The sequence below is a fragment of the Lytechinus variegatus genome, chromosome 9 (genome assembly GCF_018143015.1).
Source record: "Lytechinus variegatus isolate NC3 chromosome 9, Lvar_3.0, whole genome shotgun sequence".
Classification (NCBI taxonomy): domain Eukaryota; kingdom Metazoa; phylum Echinodermata; class Echinoidea; order Temnopleuroida; family Toxopneustidae; genus Lytechinus; species Lytechinus variegatus.
The window spans coordinates 15,567,886-15,585,804 of NC_054748.1; the positions used below are offsets into that span (position 1 = coordinate 15,567,886).

General features: G+C 37.9%; 1 protein-coding gene and 1 long non-coding RNA gene across 2 annotated transcripts in view; both read left to right on the plus strand.

Annotated features, from left to right (window-relative positions):
* Nucleotides 1–797, plus strand: part of LOC121421659 — a 29,425-nt gene extending 28,628 nt beyond the window's left edge. The window contains exon 12 of the mRNA XM_041616426.1: nucleotides 440–797. Coding sequence (XP_041472360.1) covers nucleotides 440–519 — 80 coding nt within the window. The 3' untranslated portion in view covers nucleotides 520–797. The remainder of the gene's footprint in view (nucleotides 1–439) is intronic.
* Nucleotides 798–10,628: 9,831 nt separating this feature from the next.
* Nucleotides 10,629–17,387, plus strand: LOC121421184. The gene is made up of 2 exons (XR_005970948.1): nucleotides 10,629–11,249; nucleotides 17,320–17,387. It is a non-coding gene; the product is annotated as an uncharacterized LOC121421184 (long non-coding RNA).
* Nucleotides 17,388–17,919: the final 532 nt, after the last annotated feature.

Sequence of the window (17,919 nt, forward strand, 5' to 3'; positions counted from 1 at the left end):
ATGTTCTGTAATCCGATTGGTCCAATCAGATCACATGATATACAGTGAATTGCACTATTGCATCCAAAAGTCCTATCCTGCACTCTGACGTCAGAGTGCAGGATAGTACAAGGTGACCTGGAGTGATCTAGAATTTAAATCAAATCATAGCATTCGGGGCAAGTCAGTAACATGGGAGAGGAGGGGATTGTATTAAACAAACAATGTGCATTTTTTTGCATTTGTATCAAACAAACAATGTACATTTTTGTGCATAGAGGACCTAAATAATGAACTCTGTGCTCGACTCGTCTAATGGATATACCGCACTCGGTTCTGCAGACCTCGGTGCGGTATATCGACTGGCTCTTCTCGCACATTGTTCATTATTTGGCCCTGCATGCACGCACTTACATGTATATGTATATTTTCACAAATCCTGTTTTTATTTCATTGACAGGCCATGCATTCCATATACCCTGCATTCCGGAAAAGGCGTGTACCTTCTGTTACTATGGCAACCAAGAGAAGCACACCTGAGCATGCATCAGTCTATCAACCATCTACAAATAAGGCATGTAGATGACCCGGGTCCTTTTTTTTTAAGTTGTCACAATTCATGAGAATAATTTCTTTACAGTTGGCTAGCCCATGCACATTGACAGTTGTGCTCAAAAGTTTGTGAACCCACCACAAAATACACTCCTCTGTGCCGAGTGTAGAATGTACATGTAGTCAACAACACTACAATGTTCAGTGGCGAGCCCAGACAAACAAACTTAAAGGTCAAGTCCACCTCAGAAAAATGTTGATTTGAATCAATAGAGAAAAATCAGACAAGCACAATGCTGAAAATTTCATCAAAATCGGATGTAAAATAAGAAAGTTATGACATTTCAAAGTTTCGCTTATTTTCAACAAAATAGTTATATGAACGAGCCAGTTACATCCAAATGAGAGAGTCGATCATGTCACTCACTCACTATTTCTTTTGTTTTTTATTGTTTGAATTATACAATATTTCAATTTTTACGAATTTGACGATTAGAACCTCCTTGCCTGAAGCACAAAATGTTAAAATAATGGAATTCCATGTGTTCAGTGAGGAATGAAACTTCATTTCACATGACAATGACGAGAAAATAAAAATATTTCATATTTCATATAATAAATTACAAAAGAAATAGTGAGTGAGTGATGTCATCAACTCTCTCTTTTGGATGTAACTGGCTTGTTCATATAACTATTTTGTTGAAAATAAGCGAAACTTTTGAAATGCCATAACTTTCTTATTTTACATCCGATTTTGATGAAATTTTCAGTGTTATGCTTGTTGAATTTTTCTCATTTTATTCAAATCAAGTTTTTGTTGGGGTGGACTTGTCCTTTAAAGCCCCTTTCACAACGGATGGTGCGACTGCTTACAACCATTGCGATTCTGTCCAACATATATTGTGACCAAATCATCACAAATGATCGCCGAGCAATTGTGACAGCCCCTTTATTGAATGTTATACCTGAACTTTATCCCCTTACTTCACATTCCAGAACTTGAACACTTCAGAAATGTTCATGTTGTGGTGGAATTCACTAACCTTTGTATAGCATCACTTCATATAATGTACCTAGGGAATGATCTTGGATTTAACAAAAATGGGCCCCAATTTTTTTATGGAAAAGGGTCCTTCAACAGGAAGGATGTGCCCCCGACCCTTCCACTCTTGCCCATACCCATAGAGACATCGGAACAAAGGGACGAGTGGAAACACCACGGCTGAAAATGGGTTGCCTTAAATAAAGTCTTTGGCCCGTATTCTGAAGTCAGGTTTAACTTAAACTCAGGTTGAAAGTGGTGGTTTAAGTATGGACAGCCAATCGTTACATAATCACTAATAGTAGAGACATCCTACTTCAGCTCATTCGGCTCTCAAATCATTTATAATTGTGTAGGAAGCATAAATGATTGTCTTCACCATCGATGAATCAGGAAATAGCACAGTAAACATAGAAACATACAACTTAATAAAAATTTTGACTTTCCATACTTAAACCACAACTTTATACCTGAGTTTAGACTTCAGAATACGGGTCTTTGTCTCAGAATTTTGATTTGAACCATGTATCGTGGCGGGGCTGATAAATCCTTGTTTCTAAAAAAAAAAAAAAATTGAGGGCATCTTTGAAAAGGCTGTTCTTTTTTTAATATAGCAATGGTGGCAGTCTCATGTTGTCTGAAAACAGTCTCTTAGACTCTGTGAAGAACTCTTTTTGAGGCAAAAAGGTTGCTGCCCATGTTATAACTCTATAATCCAGCTTATTTTGAGCTGTCATCAAAACATTTAAACTTTGAGATACAAGGTTTTAGCGATACTGTACCATAAGTGTCATATAACGATGATCAGGGGGCTATTTTGTTATGCTGTTTTTATTAAATATATTCATAACTGGTGACAGTTTCTTGTGCTAAATTGTGCTCATTTTCCTGGTTTTAGTAATGAAATAGGACTTCATTTCCAATAACCCTCCTCAAACTTTGACAAATATTTAACTTTGCATTCAAATTCTGTTCATCAAGGATGGGCTTTCAAAATCTGCTTGCAAAAAAGAAAAGCAAAGAGGAGAGTCTATTCAGCTTTCAAGTGAGGGTCACCAGTCATGTGTGAAATCATGCATATAAAGTGACAAAAAACTTTTGTGAAATAAGAGGCTTAGGCCAACATCCGTGTGTGCGTGAGTTAAATCATGCATTACCTCTAAACAACTTTAGGGAAAAAACACATCTATAGGCTTATCTGTCAGAAGGTAAGTATTAAATACCATGAGAGGCATGCATAGTCATAACTACAGTATGTCAACTGTTGGTTTCAATCCTTTCATTCTGCTTTGAAGCGACCTGCAATTGTCAAGTCATGGGGAAATTGAATCAATACGAAATTTGCAAAAGGCCAATTGACTTGCATAATATAATCCGTCCGTCATGAGAGCATAATTTGCATCGGATTTCTACACGAATTCACGCTTTTGAGCAATTGTTGGGCCGACATTCGCTTACAGAATGTTGCGTAATTTCGGAACTTAGGGGTTAGGGTTAAAGTAAAATTTCAGTATCACTTGAAGCAGTTAAAAATTTTTTGCATGGATGATTAATCACGAAAAATGTTGAGGGGGCCTGAATCAGCCCCATCCATAATTCTGAAGCTTCGTTATTTCGATGGTTTGGATATTCCGAAGGTTCGTTATTCCAAACATTCATATTTCCGAAGGTTCCTAATTCCAAAGGTTGGTTAGTCCGAAAACGAAATGAGGTTCATAATTCCGAAAGGCTCGTTGGTCCGAAAACAAAGTGAGGTTCGTAATTCCGAAGGTTCGTTAATCAGAAAAGGAAATGAGGTTTGTAAGTCCGAAAATGAAATGATTAACGAATCTTATTTCGTTTTCGGACTAACGAACCTTCGGAACAACGAACCTTATTTCATTTTCGGATGAACGAATCTTCGGAACATCGACCTTGTTTTGTTTTCGGATTATCAAACCTTCGGAATAACGAACCTTCGGAATAACGAACCTTCGGAATAACGCCACAAATGTTCGGCTTTAACTCGAGCTTCCTTTCAGCGCTCATGCATTCAAGGAATTAATCCTGCCGGGTACCCATTCACCTCACTTGGGTTAAGTGCAGCACAATGTGGATAGATTTCTTGCTGAAGGAAATTACGCCATGGGTGGGATTCGAACCCACAACCCTCTGTTTAAAAGTCAGAAGACTTATCCACTAGGCCACAATGCTCCATAAATGATTCAATGAATTCCAGTTCTTTAATGTTCTTAATGACTGAAAATATTGAAATAATGAAACCCATGTACTTACACCTGCTGTCTCGGTGTACTACATGTATATGAATTGCTACAGAACACAGAAATATCTTTATGAATTGTTAAAGAGGATATACAGTATTTACAAACTTTCTTGTTCATACAATGTCCCTCAAGACAAGAAAAGATTTTACGCTGTCAAATTTGGACAATTATTTGAAATGAAAAACAGCTAAAATAGAATTAATGAGTTTTATTCAATTGTTTCATGTATTGGTTATTTGTTTTGGACAATTCAGGTTTAAAATGGCATCCTTACTTACTTCATGGGAGCACTTACATTGCTTAGTATACTTAGTATTATATTTTTTATGAAGGATTTTATGAATTTATATTAGAAATATATGAATTTATATTATAGAAATATATTGATTTATACTATAGATATATATATATTACTGTATATGAACTTTGATTTAAAAACTATAAACTGTGTGTGTTCAATGAGCAATGTTCATGATATGTAATGTAATATGTATAAAGAATATAATTGTCTAGTGAATTATGATTTAACAAGATTTTAACAAGATGTACGGGTTTACGGGAGAGGATTTACTAACTGAAATATACATGATTGATTATGATGTAAAAACTAACCAAAGAGATGTAGATCTATACAGATATATTTTTTACAAGTAGGTGAACCATCATAGGTACCAAATAGTTCGCAAAACTGACACAGACCATGGCAGATTCTGTACAAGTTTTACTCTTGTCCACCTTCCTATTTTTAGAAGATGATTTTTTTTGCCCCAGACTTGTGAATATACCCCCTCACAACTTATTGATGCTAAGAACTTGTTGTGTAAAGCATTACTATGTTTCTGTGCTATCAACATGTACACAGTTTTGTATCATTATTCAATGTTTTTGTTCACTAGCGTACCTACCGGGGGGGGGGGGGGCAGGGGGGGGGAGTCTGCCCCCCTGACGAGTCACAACCCATGCAAAGGACGTATCCCTGCCCCCCCCCCCCCTGACGAGCTTGAAAGACCTTTTTTGCCCGCCCTTCCTGATACCTTTATTACCCCCCTGACGAGCTTGAAGACCTTTTTTTCTTTTTTTGCTTTTCACTTTTTTTGGTACATTATCCTTTCAGCACGATTGAAGACCTTTTTTTTTTTGCTTGTCAAATTTTTTGGCGGACAGTTTTGTCCTCCTCCCCCCCTGTGAAAAATCCTAGGTATGCCACTGTTTTTTTCATGTTATTTCACATCATTGCAGTGCCGATGAAGGCTTGAGGCAGGTTGGAAGTGTCGTAATGATAAACTATTCAGGGGGAATCCAATCTTGGTCATAAAATGTTGTGTTGGAACAGAGAAAAATAAGACAAGCAGAATGGTGAAAGTTTGAAGGAAATCGGACAATAAATATTAAAGATATGGCTGCTTTAAAATTGAGATCCCTAGGACTATGTAGATTTCAAATTGGCAATTGTGTAACTAAATTATAACAAGGAAAGGACAACTTCCCCATAGGCCATGTACTTAATTATCAGGTATAGGGAGTTTCTCTCAAGTTCCAATTCCCCTGGGGCTGTCATCTACATGTAAATACTGTGTACCCCAGGTGGTATATTATATTACATCCTCATGAAGGAAAAATATAATTGAAAGTAAAATTTTTGAAAGAAATTACATTTTAGCCATTTTTTGTGTTGGAGTACATGGAAGTGTAGTCCTTGCCTTACATTATCACTATGACATCGCATATGCGGCCAATTTGAAGTTGCCATGGGTATAATAGTGATTACCAATATTTGCAACTTAAAAATTTATAGCTTTCTTGATAGTTGTCCGATATTGTTCAATCTTTCACCTATCAACTTGTCTGATTTTTCCTTTTCCCCTAAAACCTCTGTCCTTGGCCCCTCATTCAAAGAGCTATGATTGATCCGGGGTCCGTTGCAGAAAGAGTTGCGTTTAAACGCAAGTCAAAAAATCAATCGCAAGTCCCAAATGCGCGCTGTTGATTGGTTGAAAATCAAGTTGCGCATGATTTTTAGAGTTGCGATTGATAGCAACTCTTTCTGCAACGGGCCCCAGATCAGTCACAACTATGGACGGCCAGCAACGTCACCATTATAAAATGCAAATTCGTTCGAAATGTTTTCTAGATAGTAATGTTTTTTCATACGTTCATCATTCTCTTGAAGATTCTGTGCGATTTTCCATGTTGACGAAGGAGATGGTGCGAATTTTATTTTAGAAAAAAATTATGGTATGGATGGATTTCCATACAGTTGAGATTGATTGGATCAATCATCACTCTTTGTAAGACCGGGCCCAGATACCTTCGTTTGATATAGCATCTTAAAATTCAAAATTGTTAAATTTTTTTCACCACCTCAACTTTGGCATCCTCTGTAGCTGTTTAGATTTTTTTCTTTGAATTACTATGCAAAACTAATACACCTTGGTTCATTGGAATTGAACTCGAGTGCTATAAATGTATCTACGTGATTTGTTAATCAACTCGATGTGTTTATGTAGTTTACAATGCTACATGACGTAATGTGCATTATATATGTTGTATTGACATGTAGAACGAGGTTTGTTAAACCGCAGAGCATCTCTTTAAAGAAGTTATAAATAAAAATCAGGCCTAACCTGCAGGTGTATTATGAAATAATGTATCATTTAGTGTCCAGAGCTACACTCTTGCTTTGCAAAATTTCAGAGAGTGTGTGAGAGAGAGGAAGGAAGAGGAGAAGGAGAAGAATTGAATTGAATTCATTCAAACCAGTCAAAAAATTACAAAGTACAAAAAGTACAAAAAAAATAAATGGTTACATTATAAAGAACTGATGAAAATGACAGGTTTGGGACCCCAAAGAAGCACAGCTTGTAATCAGGGGCCCCTGCATATGATATTTTACTTAAACATAGAACAACTATGAGAAGAAAAAAAAAACACGCAAGCATTCGCACACTCACACAGACAAACACACCGTTTCACATTCCAAACATGTCACCCCAGGTGCAACTAACAACTAGTCTTAAATTTATCAAGTAGATATTTATGACAATTTCTTAAACCGAGACAGGGTACTGCCATTTCTTATATCAGCAGGACACATATTCCATTCTTTAACACAATTTGTTCTGAAGGATTTCAACGTAGCATTAATTCTAGCAAAGGGGTGGTGAATAAGATGTCTCTTACGTGTGTTATAATTCTGAATCTTAGAATTAACCACAAAATTTTCTTGTAAGAAAGAACAATGCAGGAATTTGTATTTATATACATGGAGAAGAAGAATAAGGAGGAGGGGGAGAAGAAGGAGGGGGAGAAGAAAGAAAGAAAGGAAGACAGAAAGAAAGAAAGAGGAGAAGAAGAAAATTATCCAAAGTAGGATATAAAACAAATGTACATGTATCAGGCGTGTCATTCGAAAGCACAGTGGGAATTATTAATCCTTGGTTGAACTGGCAATGTGAAAATAGTTCTTTCCAGACCAACATCGGACCCCGGACAAATCCACTACTCTTTCTCAAAGCCTGATTCATTTATATAATGAAAATACACACTTGAAATATTACCTTAAATACCTTGGTCACATTTACTCTACGGCGGCCGTACGGAGAGTCGAAAACAGCCGTTTTAACATTTTATGTACGAGCTACATATAGGTGGTTTGTATGATAATGAACAAAACGGCTGTTTTCGACTCGCCGTACGGCCGCCGTTGAGCAAATGTGACCAAGGTATAAGTCAACCAAGTGTCTTAACTTGAGGTGATTATTTTTGTACTTGGCAAATGGCAAATCCAAACAGTTTTCTGCGTGCTATACCTTCTCACATGTCATACAGGTAGGCCCACAATTGTCATATCTAATGACTCCAAGTCAACTTTTGGGCAATTATTGCTAAACAGACTCAGGGTCAGTCGCGAAATTGTTAAAAAATGTTCAAAAGCACAACGTTTGGCCAATGTGAATTGCAAATACGAAAGAACCGCACTGATTGGCCCCTGGTCAGTATTTCAAACCTAATGCGCTTGTAACATTGATAGTGATTGGTCAGTTCATTTAGTGATTGATCACTAATCTTTGTGTTACGGAGCCCTGATCGCGAAATTGATATATCTTGCTAACAGCACAATGCTGACAATATGGAAAGGTTAATGTGTCAAAATAGAAATGTAATTGAGCCTACGTGGTGAAGTCGACTTCTTTTTGATATTACAAAACTGATGTTGGGCCAACATCAATCAATGCAACGTCTGATGTATCGTCAGGCGCAGATCTGGGGGCCCTTGCCGTTTGCCCCCCCCCCCGTATCCCCATCAAAAGTAGTGGAAATGAAAGGTTCTAACCTATAAAAAATATTAGCCCGGCGGTCTACGGGGGGGGGGGGGGTGAAGAATGACAATTTTCATGACGAAAGTTATGACATCTACCATACAGAATACCGATTCTGTCATATCTTTAAGAAAAGACAAAATATGGAGAAAAGTTAATGTTCAGAAAACCGCCCAGGAATTCTTGTGAGTCGTTCAGAATTAGCATATGAGCAGTTCCATATTTCGCCAAAACAAGCCATTTCGGTAGTTCCATTCTGCGCATGATCAAAAGGTCATTTGCACTAAAATGACATGGTGGTTTCATATTCGATGAAGTAAGAACCAACTTTTGAAGTCTTGATTATTAATATATTCTTTTGAATTACTTTTTTCCATTAGATCCACAAAAACAACGACAGTACGTGCACTATATAGCGACTGGTATTTCACAGTTTGCAAAGTGCATTGTTATAACAACATGCTCATGCATTCAAAATAGAAATGCCACGATTACCTTCATAGAACGTATATTGATGTGCTTTGCTAGTCAAATCCCCGTTGCATAAATGTTATTACTATAGTAACTTTGACATCCAATGGTTACCATGGTAACGCTGATCAACAGCCAATCAGAATCAAGGATTGCATGAAAGATGCATGGATGGTGCAAAGTGGCCATAACGGCACATGTAACTTTTCTGCAACGGGACCCAGTCTATTTATGTAAGGCATGTTTACGTAATGTCTTGCTTTGAAATCTGCCTATGAAATAATTAAATAAATGAAAGTTCTTTTGATCAAGATAGTTTCTCATTAATGGAGAATGAAACCTTTGGAACAAGATAGCTTGTGTGAAAACAGAAAAATCAAAGAAACAGATCAACGAAAGTTTGTGAAAAATCGGACAATTAATGAGAAAGTTATGAGCATTTGAATATTGCGATCCCTAAAGCTATGGAGGTCCTCATATTGACAATGCGACAAACTTATGTGTGATGTTACTTGTGAACAACTCTCCCAATTACTTTAGTATATATTGCCTCTTTGATCATATCTATCAGTAGATCTGTGTTCTTTCTATATAGGAGGGCATGTAATACAGATTTTTAAAGAATACATCATGAGACTTTTGATGGTATAAAATTATAGTCCATCAAAGGGAAATTTGTTCACATGCGACATCACACAGTGTTGCATTGCCAATTTGAGGATCCCCATGGCATAAGTGATTGCAATATTCAAATGCTCATATTAACTTTCTCATTATTTGTCCGATTTTTCTCAATCTTTCTTTGTTATTATTCTTTGATTTTCTGTTTCAACACAAGCCTACTTGTTCCAAAGGTTTCATTCTCCTTTAAGTTATACGAACTGGTCTATTCAATAAGCCAATTCGTAGTTCCTTTCTGCGCATGATCAGAGGAAGGTCATTTGTACTAAAGTAACATGGTGGTTTAAAATCTAATGAGATAAGTACCAACTTTGATATCTTGATTATGTATATATTCTTTTGAATTGTGTTTTTTTTCATGTACATCCACAAAAAACAACAATGCGTCCACGAACGACTGGTATTTCACAGTTTGCCAAGTACATTGTGCAGAATGCTATGATATCCATTCAAAATAGGAATGCAACAAATACCTTCATTAAGTGTTCATTGGTGTGCTATTCTAGTCACCTGGTCTATTCAATTTCGTCATCCTGCTATGTCAGGCAAGCATACGTAATATCTTGCTTTGAAATCTGCCTATCATAATGAAAGAAATGAAAGGTCATTTGACCAAAATTGTCCCTGAAGTAACTACGAACTGGTCTATTCTGAAAATGTACCCCTTAACAAGTATTGCCGTGTGAAACCCTAAACTTAACAAGTATTGGAAACAAAACGATCCTCTTGTCAAATTTTCCTGAAATGAACCCCTAAACAAGAACAGGAATGTTTTATTGTTACGGGTCCTTTGGTCGTCGGCTTTACCTTAGTTTCAGAGATGCCAAGTTCAAAAAAATGTAATGCGTGAGATTTTCATGACTCGACGTCTCTGAGCGCGCGCGGCCAGTACTTACACTCGTACGTTGCGAAAAGGTGCGCGCGCAACGCGCGCGCTCATGAGATATGGGCTTCAAAACTATGCGATGCACGCACGCTAGTCATCGTATCACGTACTAGCTGTGCGCTGACTGCACTTTTGATTCGTCTCGTGTGCCGGGCTAGACGCGAAGGCGGTCAGCCAGTCGTATAATCTGGCGAATAATGCTACTTTTCTGTTGGGTACCGATATGCGTGAGAAAAATGGGTGCCATGCGTGAGATCGTGAGACGGACCCTGAATGCGTGAGTCTCACGCACAATGCGTGAGACTTGGTAGCTCTGTAGTTGGTTTAGTACGACCCCACCTTCTACACCTCGCTTACGTACGTAACGTGCCCTATCGTGAAAGAGACATCCCTTTTACGTGTATTTTTGGTCGCGCATGGTATCCACTCGTCAATGTAAGTGGCCCCCGGCATGCCCGGGGAACAAGTGAACCATGACCATGACTAAGGGAAACCCAATGAAAAAATAAGAGTGCTACACCATTGATATCACTATATATATTGCTAGATTCCAGAAGAGCTCAGCGGGAATAGAGGGGTAGAATGTGAAGTGTTTAAACTATAGTACCTGGGTTTTATATAAAAAAAGATATGCTTATTAACGCTCATTGCTTCGTGGAAGACGAGGCGACACGTGCATGGTACACGACACAATGACATTTAAAAAAATGGATACCAAAATCCAGAAGCAGAGATTGCTAGCGGGCCGTGTGAAAAATAGGCCCAGACCTGTTCCATCATCTTTGCCTTTACAAATCTGTATCGTGTGCAAATCTCTTCCAATCTCATAGCTTTCTTTGACTTGGCTCTTTGGCAATAATTATGCATTACTTATGTAAGTTTTCCACACGGTACCTAGCTCAGAGGCAGTCATCTTGATCTACAAAAGGAAGACGTGAGCAATTCAGTGATCATTCTTTTCCAGCCTACATACCCTACCAGAGTTGGTTGATTGTTTCACCTATCACCAGTGTATCACGTTGAAAAGTCTTTGATCCATTTTGTATCACGTACAGGTATGTTATCCTTCATTTGCGCCCGAAATGGCTCTAATGCTACAAAGGTTTTATCATGACATTAGCCTGTGCTTCAGATTCAAATTATTTCGGGCTACATTATCTAAAGTGGTAACGCCTGTTACAATCGGTTATGTCGCAGCGACGCATTGTGTCACACAAGCGCATAATGTCGCAGAGTGCCATATTATTATGCGATGGCCGTCCGACGCATATTGTCGCAGCTTAATGTCACCGGTTCAGATACAGTGGTGTGTCGTGGTCTAGTGGTTATACGACTCTCGTTTTTTTTAATGAGAGGGACGTGGGTTCGAATATCAGCCATTGAGTGTGTTCCTTCAGCAATAAATTAACTCCCATTGTGCTGCACTCGACCGAGGTGAATGGGTACCCGGTAGGATTTATTCCTTGAATGCTTTAGCGCCTATACGGCGGCTCAGCTATACAGGGCAATCAAGCGCAGTAGATAGGAGTTGCGCTATACAAATGGAACACATCATTATTACTATAACATAGTGTCGCAGCAAATTTTCTAACACACTAGTTCACATGCCACAAAGGCATAATGCCGCAGTGGTATTTCGTAAACTTAGAAGGAATATATCAAGACCTCAAGTTTACAATTATGTTTTCTCTCGGTATTTAAAATTATCAATCCTCTGTTTACAAGGCGGGAGTCACAACCACTTCACCGAGGTTCTTCCACACCGTTGTCACTCACTTTTAACAATTGGGGATCGAGTTTTCGCATTTACTACGAAAACACTCTTTTATAACGCATCGATTCCTTTGAAAATGCAATTACAAATCACAATGGAGAGCCGAGAGGCTTAGCGTCGAAAGTTGGTGGCCTGGGACAGCAGACATCAGAAGATTTGCACCAGATCGACGAACAATTGCAAAAGTGTCCGATTGTCCAGATTTTCAATGCTGTCCCGGCGGAGCCTGTTGCAGAAAGAGTTGCGTTTAAACGCAAGTCAAAATTATGAAGAGCAAGTCCCGAATACGCGGGTGCTTCATTGGCTGAAAATTAAGCAAGCTTCGAAAATTCGTAAGAGTTTTGGAGTTTTGTTTGATCGCAACTCTTTCTGCAACGGACCCCTGCTGGTCCACCAACCTTCGGCAAACAGCCTCTCAGGGCTCAATGATTGACTTGAAATTTCAAAGGAAGCAGTGCGTTAAGTGTTCTCCGTAGTAAATTTGAAAAGTCTGGATTCTTGTGCCCACCAGGCCCTGTATTTAAGACTCGGTTTGCACAAACTCCAATTTGACCAACCAGCGCGTATTAATATTGTCCGTTATTGGACAATGTTAAAACCGGGAGAAATACGTTTTTAGGAGGATGCAGGTGCCATTCCAGCTTTCGCCGGCAGAGGATGGGCGATGAATTATTTCTAACCACATATTCACCCGATCGGCCGCTAAAATCCATTTGATTTTCTTGTTTTTAATAGTAGTCCTGAAGACTGCATTAATAGTTTTAAGTAAGCAGTTTTTCTGCTTATACAGTGCGCCCCACAAAACACGAAAGCGAGATTCAGCGATGATTTATCATAACTTAATCATGTATACAATAGACAATGAGTTTTCTTAAAATTGTTTTTGCTCACTCATGCGTGAATGAGGAATTATCTAAGTAATTTTAGATGAAAGGGGAGATTCTAAGCTCTACATGGTAGGTAATTTGTCTATTGTATTTGTGATTATAGATAAATCGATAATTCAAGGTTTCGTTTTTTTTTGTGGGACGCACTGTATATTGCCTGGCCCCGGTATTTTGTAACTTACTATTTTAAATGCTTTATGTATGATATTATTATCGGTCTTTCTCCGTCTTATCTATCTCTACAATTGTCACATTTTAATGCACATCACTGTTATTATTGTGAAGATTTAAATTCACATTCGATTTATGATTAAAATACAGAAACTCCTGCAAATATAGATGATAAAAAAGTTCCACCATAGATCTTGAAACAAATCGGGCCTATGAGTGCAATATGTTATTTTACAAACGTCTCTGAATATCAGATTCCTTAAAGAAAAACTTCACTGCGACATAACGCGTTGGTGGCATGTGACATTTTGCGTCAGAAGTTTGCTGCGACATTATGCGTCAGGACATGACGTTATTATGTCAGAATGGTTGTGACATCATCATGTTTTCAATGCTAGCTGACCCTTTTGATACAAAAGCTTTTTTCAGATTTTGACATAACTTTCTGTAATACGTCACCTTTTTTATTTCATCAATCCCCCTTTTTGTGTCGGGTGGTGATTTTTTTCTAGGTTCAATGCCCTCCCCCCGGTCCACCCCCTCCATAGGCCTACACCAGGCGAATGCGATTATACAGTGCGTATCAAAAAAAGTTTACACTTTGAAAAAATCCTATAAAATTATACTTTTGTAATATCCTGAAGATTTTTCCACATTTTAACATTGGTACAGATCCATTTAATCAAATGACGATATAAATGTTGAAAAATATTTCTGCTTGAGTGAGGACCACTTTTAAAAGTTAGTAAAAAATGAATTGCGCAGAGCGAATAAAAGTAGACCTTATCCTGAAGAACATGTATAATTCAGCTATTAGAATTGATTTGAAGATATCTTTTACCTTTTTGACTTGTTTCCTTGCCCAAAACGCTTCGAAGAGAGCATTTCACCCCACCCCTCTCCCCCACATACCGAGGCCATCGTGACGATAATTGCTTTACACTGAGCTGTGATTTCCATGGAATGGCTAAAGCTTGATTTTCATTTTGTTAATCGTTGCCAAACTTGGGAAAAGTGTGGAGAAACAAGTATTAAATGAAAAATGAAATGTAAACCCACTTTCAATGATAAAAATTTAGTGAAATAATGCTGGAGATGTCTGGTATAAACATTTGTTCATATTTAGTTATGTCCTCAGATCCAGCTGGCACAAAAAGGGTAAAGGTTGTTCTTACTAAGTGTTGAAATTTCAATTTGGGTAGCAAAATCGTTACAAAATGCTTGAATGTATCCATCTTATTTCAACTGACTAAAAGTGCAAGGGAAATGTATGAGAAATGTTCCGCAGGGTAAGTTTATTTCACTGTTTCCCCTTTACACAGCGTGAAAACGAGCATTTCTGCGCAAACTGATTTCTGCGAGCTATACAAAAATGGACAGTGCTCACTCAAGTGTAATTTTCTGACAAAAATTTTACTTTCATTGGATAGATGATACCGAAACCCAAGATTTTATGTGAAAAAAATTACCCACAAGTTGTATATTTTTTAATTCCCATGGCTTTTTCAAAGTGTAAACTTTTTTTTGATCCGCGCTGTATATAAAATAGAAACGTTTATCGATCATTTAATTGCTTCTAGCCCGTAGGTGGCGGGCTTCACTCCCCTTTTCGAGTTTGCATGCTGAGGTACGTAAAATTGTAACACTGTGCGTAGGCTGCGTAGGCCTACTTTAAATATAAGCCTCATTGTTTCTCACCGAGGACTCGGTTAACCCTTAAAGGACTGGGATATATTGAGGACGGGGGGGGGGGGGGAGGGCATGATGGCCTCCTTCTGATCTCAGCCACCGTTCGCGCGATCACTTCGCTGAAATTTGGCACGCACATTCTTTACCACATAAACTACAGGTTGGTATTAAAAAAAAATGATTTTTCTTTTATTTTTGAATTATTATGAATAAAATAAAGAAAGGCCTATAAATTTGCGGCGCTATCTTTTTGCGTTTCGGAAATATCGCGCGAAGCGTCGAGGGGGGAGGGCATCATGGCCCCACCCCAGTCCTTCTCGGGTTAAACCAATAGCTCCATGGTTAAACTTTGACAGACACACAGATGGCCGATTCAGGAACGCAATAGGTGCAAAGGTTTGCATCGATCGCTAACAATTGCATCCGGTATTAAAGGGGAAGTTCACCCCGAAGAAAATTTTGTTGTAAAAATAGCAGAAAAAATAGAAAAAAATATTGGTGAAGGTTTGAGGAAAATCCGTTAAAGAGCAAGAAAGTTATTAGAGTTCAAACTTTTGGATTAGTGACGTCATAAACGAGCAGCTGCCCCATGTGTTATGTAATATAAAATGCATGAATTTCAAATTTTGAATGGTTCCTGATGACTTAATTTTGTTTTCTATTCATGATCGGGTGTGAAATGATTTGTCTATTGATATACAAAAGGTACAGTGAAAACCATTTTCAATTTTCTGAGAAAATGACATTTCATTGATTTTTTACCATTCGCTATGTAGGAATGCTGCTCGCATATGACGTCAATCAAAGAATTGAAATTCTAATAACTTTTTAATTACTTGATGAATTTTTCTCAAACCTTGGGCAATATTTTGTATTATTTTTTCTGCTATTTTTACAATAAACTTTTTGTCAGGGTGAACTTCCCCTTTAATCCCGTCTGGGCAGTGTAGATGATAGCAATTATATTGACCTTAAAATTTCAACAACAACAAAAAAATGGGGACATTAACACGGGGGTATATAACCGTGTACATAATGTAGGTTTCCAGGTCAAATGTCCGCAGAGTGGAACCAATCGTCCATATAGGTATTTCAAATGTCCGTGTTCATGAGCAAATGTCCGAATAAGATTGGATGTCCGATTTGGGATTTCAAATGTCCACGTAGGTTCAAAGTGTCCATATAGCTAAATGAAATATCCGATTAGGGAAACCAAAAGTTACATAGGGAACTAAACTAAACTAAACTAAATGCTGCAAGAGCTCCCACCCCCCTCTGTACGCCAATGATGTTCATTTCAAATTGCATGTCTACCTTTTTATCATTGGCAGTCGGTCAAGATGCCTTCTTTTGGAGGAGAAAAAAAATGCTCAAGATGTGGCAAATCCGTCTATAAGGCGGAAGAGATCATAGGTGCAGGGCAGGTAAATATGTGGCTTCTATTAAAAAAATATTGATCTTCGTAGGTTTGTATGTTGGAGTTCATAACGTGCAAAAGGTTTACGGTTCACCATGTGTAATATGAAGGAGGGAAGGAAATACAGGCAGAAAGATTGAAATGGAAAGAGGAAATTAAAATTTGTCCTGAAGACGGACAGTCAACCAGCCCGAAACGTCGAGCAACTTCTCTTCACCTCATTCTGCTACTACACAAACCCGGGACACAATCCATCGCTACTCAAGCCATATTCAGCTCATCTCATCTGGTTTACAGTACTTTTCAGGACTTCACTCACTTTCAAGAAAAGAGTACTTCTAATTTCCTCTTTTCATCCTATCTCGTCTTTCAATTTTAATCTCTCTGCCTGTATTTCCTTCCCTTCACATTACAGATGGTGAACCGTAAACCTTCTCTACGTTAAAAAAATATTGATTGAATTGAGATTTAAACACAGATGTTTTTCATAATCACCATGATTATCATTATCACCACCATCATCACAATCATAATCACCATCAACATTATCATAATCATGTTATGCTCTGATATAAATTGTTTATCACATATGTCATTTAATAATTGTCATGTTAAAGTGGAGCTAAAAAAATAGTGAAGCCCCCACCATGAAAATATGACGCTTTTAAAGTGTTCAATTTCTGCCACGTTTTAGATATTTAATTGAAGACAGGTGTTAAAATGTTACTTTCAATAAAGTTTGTTTCTCTGAGCTCGCCGAACATTTTGATGTTGCTGTCTCCGGTAAGCACTCGACATGAAGGAGTGCATTTTTCTGGTGGGGTTCTCTAATTTTATAGCACCACTGCTGTTATTATTGAAGAATTTCCTATTCATTTGAATATATTCCATTGTCAAAGCCTCAAGCCGCTATTAATTTAGATTTTTTACCTGAATTTTTAATGAATCATCAACATCATCGAAATAATCTTCACCATTATCAACATCATCAACCTTATCAAATTCAACATCAAATTCAAAATCTCATTATCATAATTTATCATCATCAAGATCAGCAGTAGTATCACCATCATCTACATCATCGTCATTATCATCGTCGTCATCATCATCATCACTATCACCACCACCACCACCATCATCATAATTACCATCATCATTGACTCTAAGTTATCATTTCCCCCTTCCAGTCCTGGCACAAATGGTGTTTCTCGTGCGAATCTTGCAGTAAGCACCTGGATTCCACCACCGTGTCCGATAAAGATGGGAAAATCTACTGTAAAGGTAATCAAACATTAACATCAATGGCCATTTACATCATGTACACTCGGCCCCATATATGACACCTTCATGAAATTTTCCCTTGATCGTGTGAAAACTTCCTTGTAAGGTTCTTTGTAAATATAGATAATATGATTTAAACTTTGTTTTCTCCACACCCTGTGAAAGTTCTCACTGAATTAATAATAATAATATTCCGCATTTATATAGCGCTTAACCATCGGAACGACGTCTCTAAGCGCTTTACAGACATATTATTACCCCGGTCGTCGGATCCTTGCATGCCCGCATACAATGTATTTCTTCTATATCCATTCAATCACGTACTTGTGGGGATTTTTCCGAACCTTTCGCATTTACTACGGTGACACTCTCTACAACGCACCAAATTCTTTGAAAATGCAAGTCAAATAACGATGGAAAGCTGAGAACTATATTGTCGAAAGTTGGTGGACCGACCAGCGGAGCATCCTCATGGTAATAGCGAGTTTTCGATTTGCACGTCGACT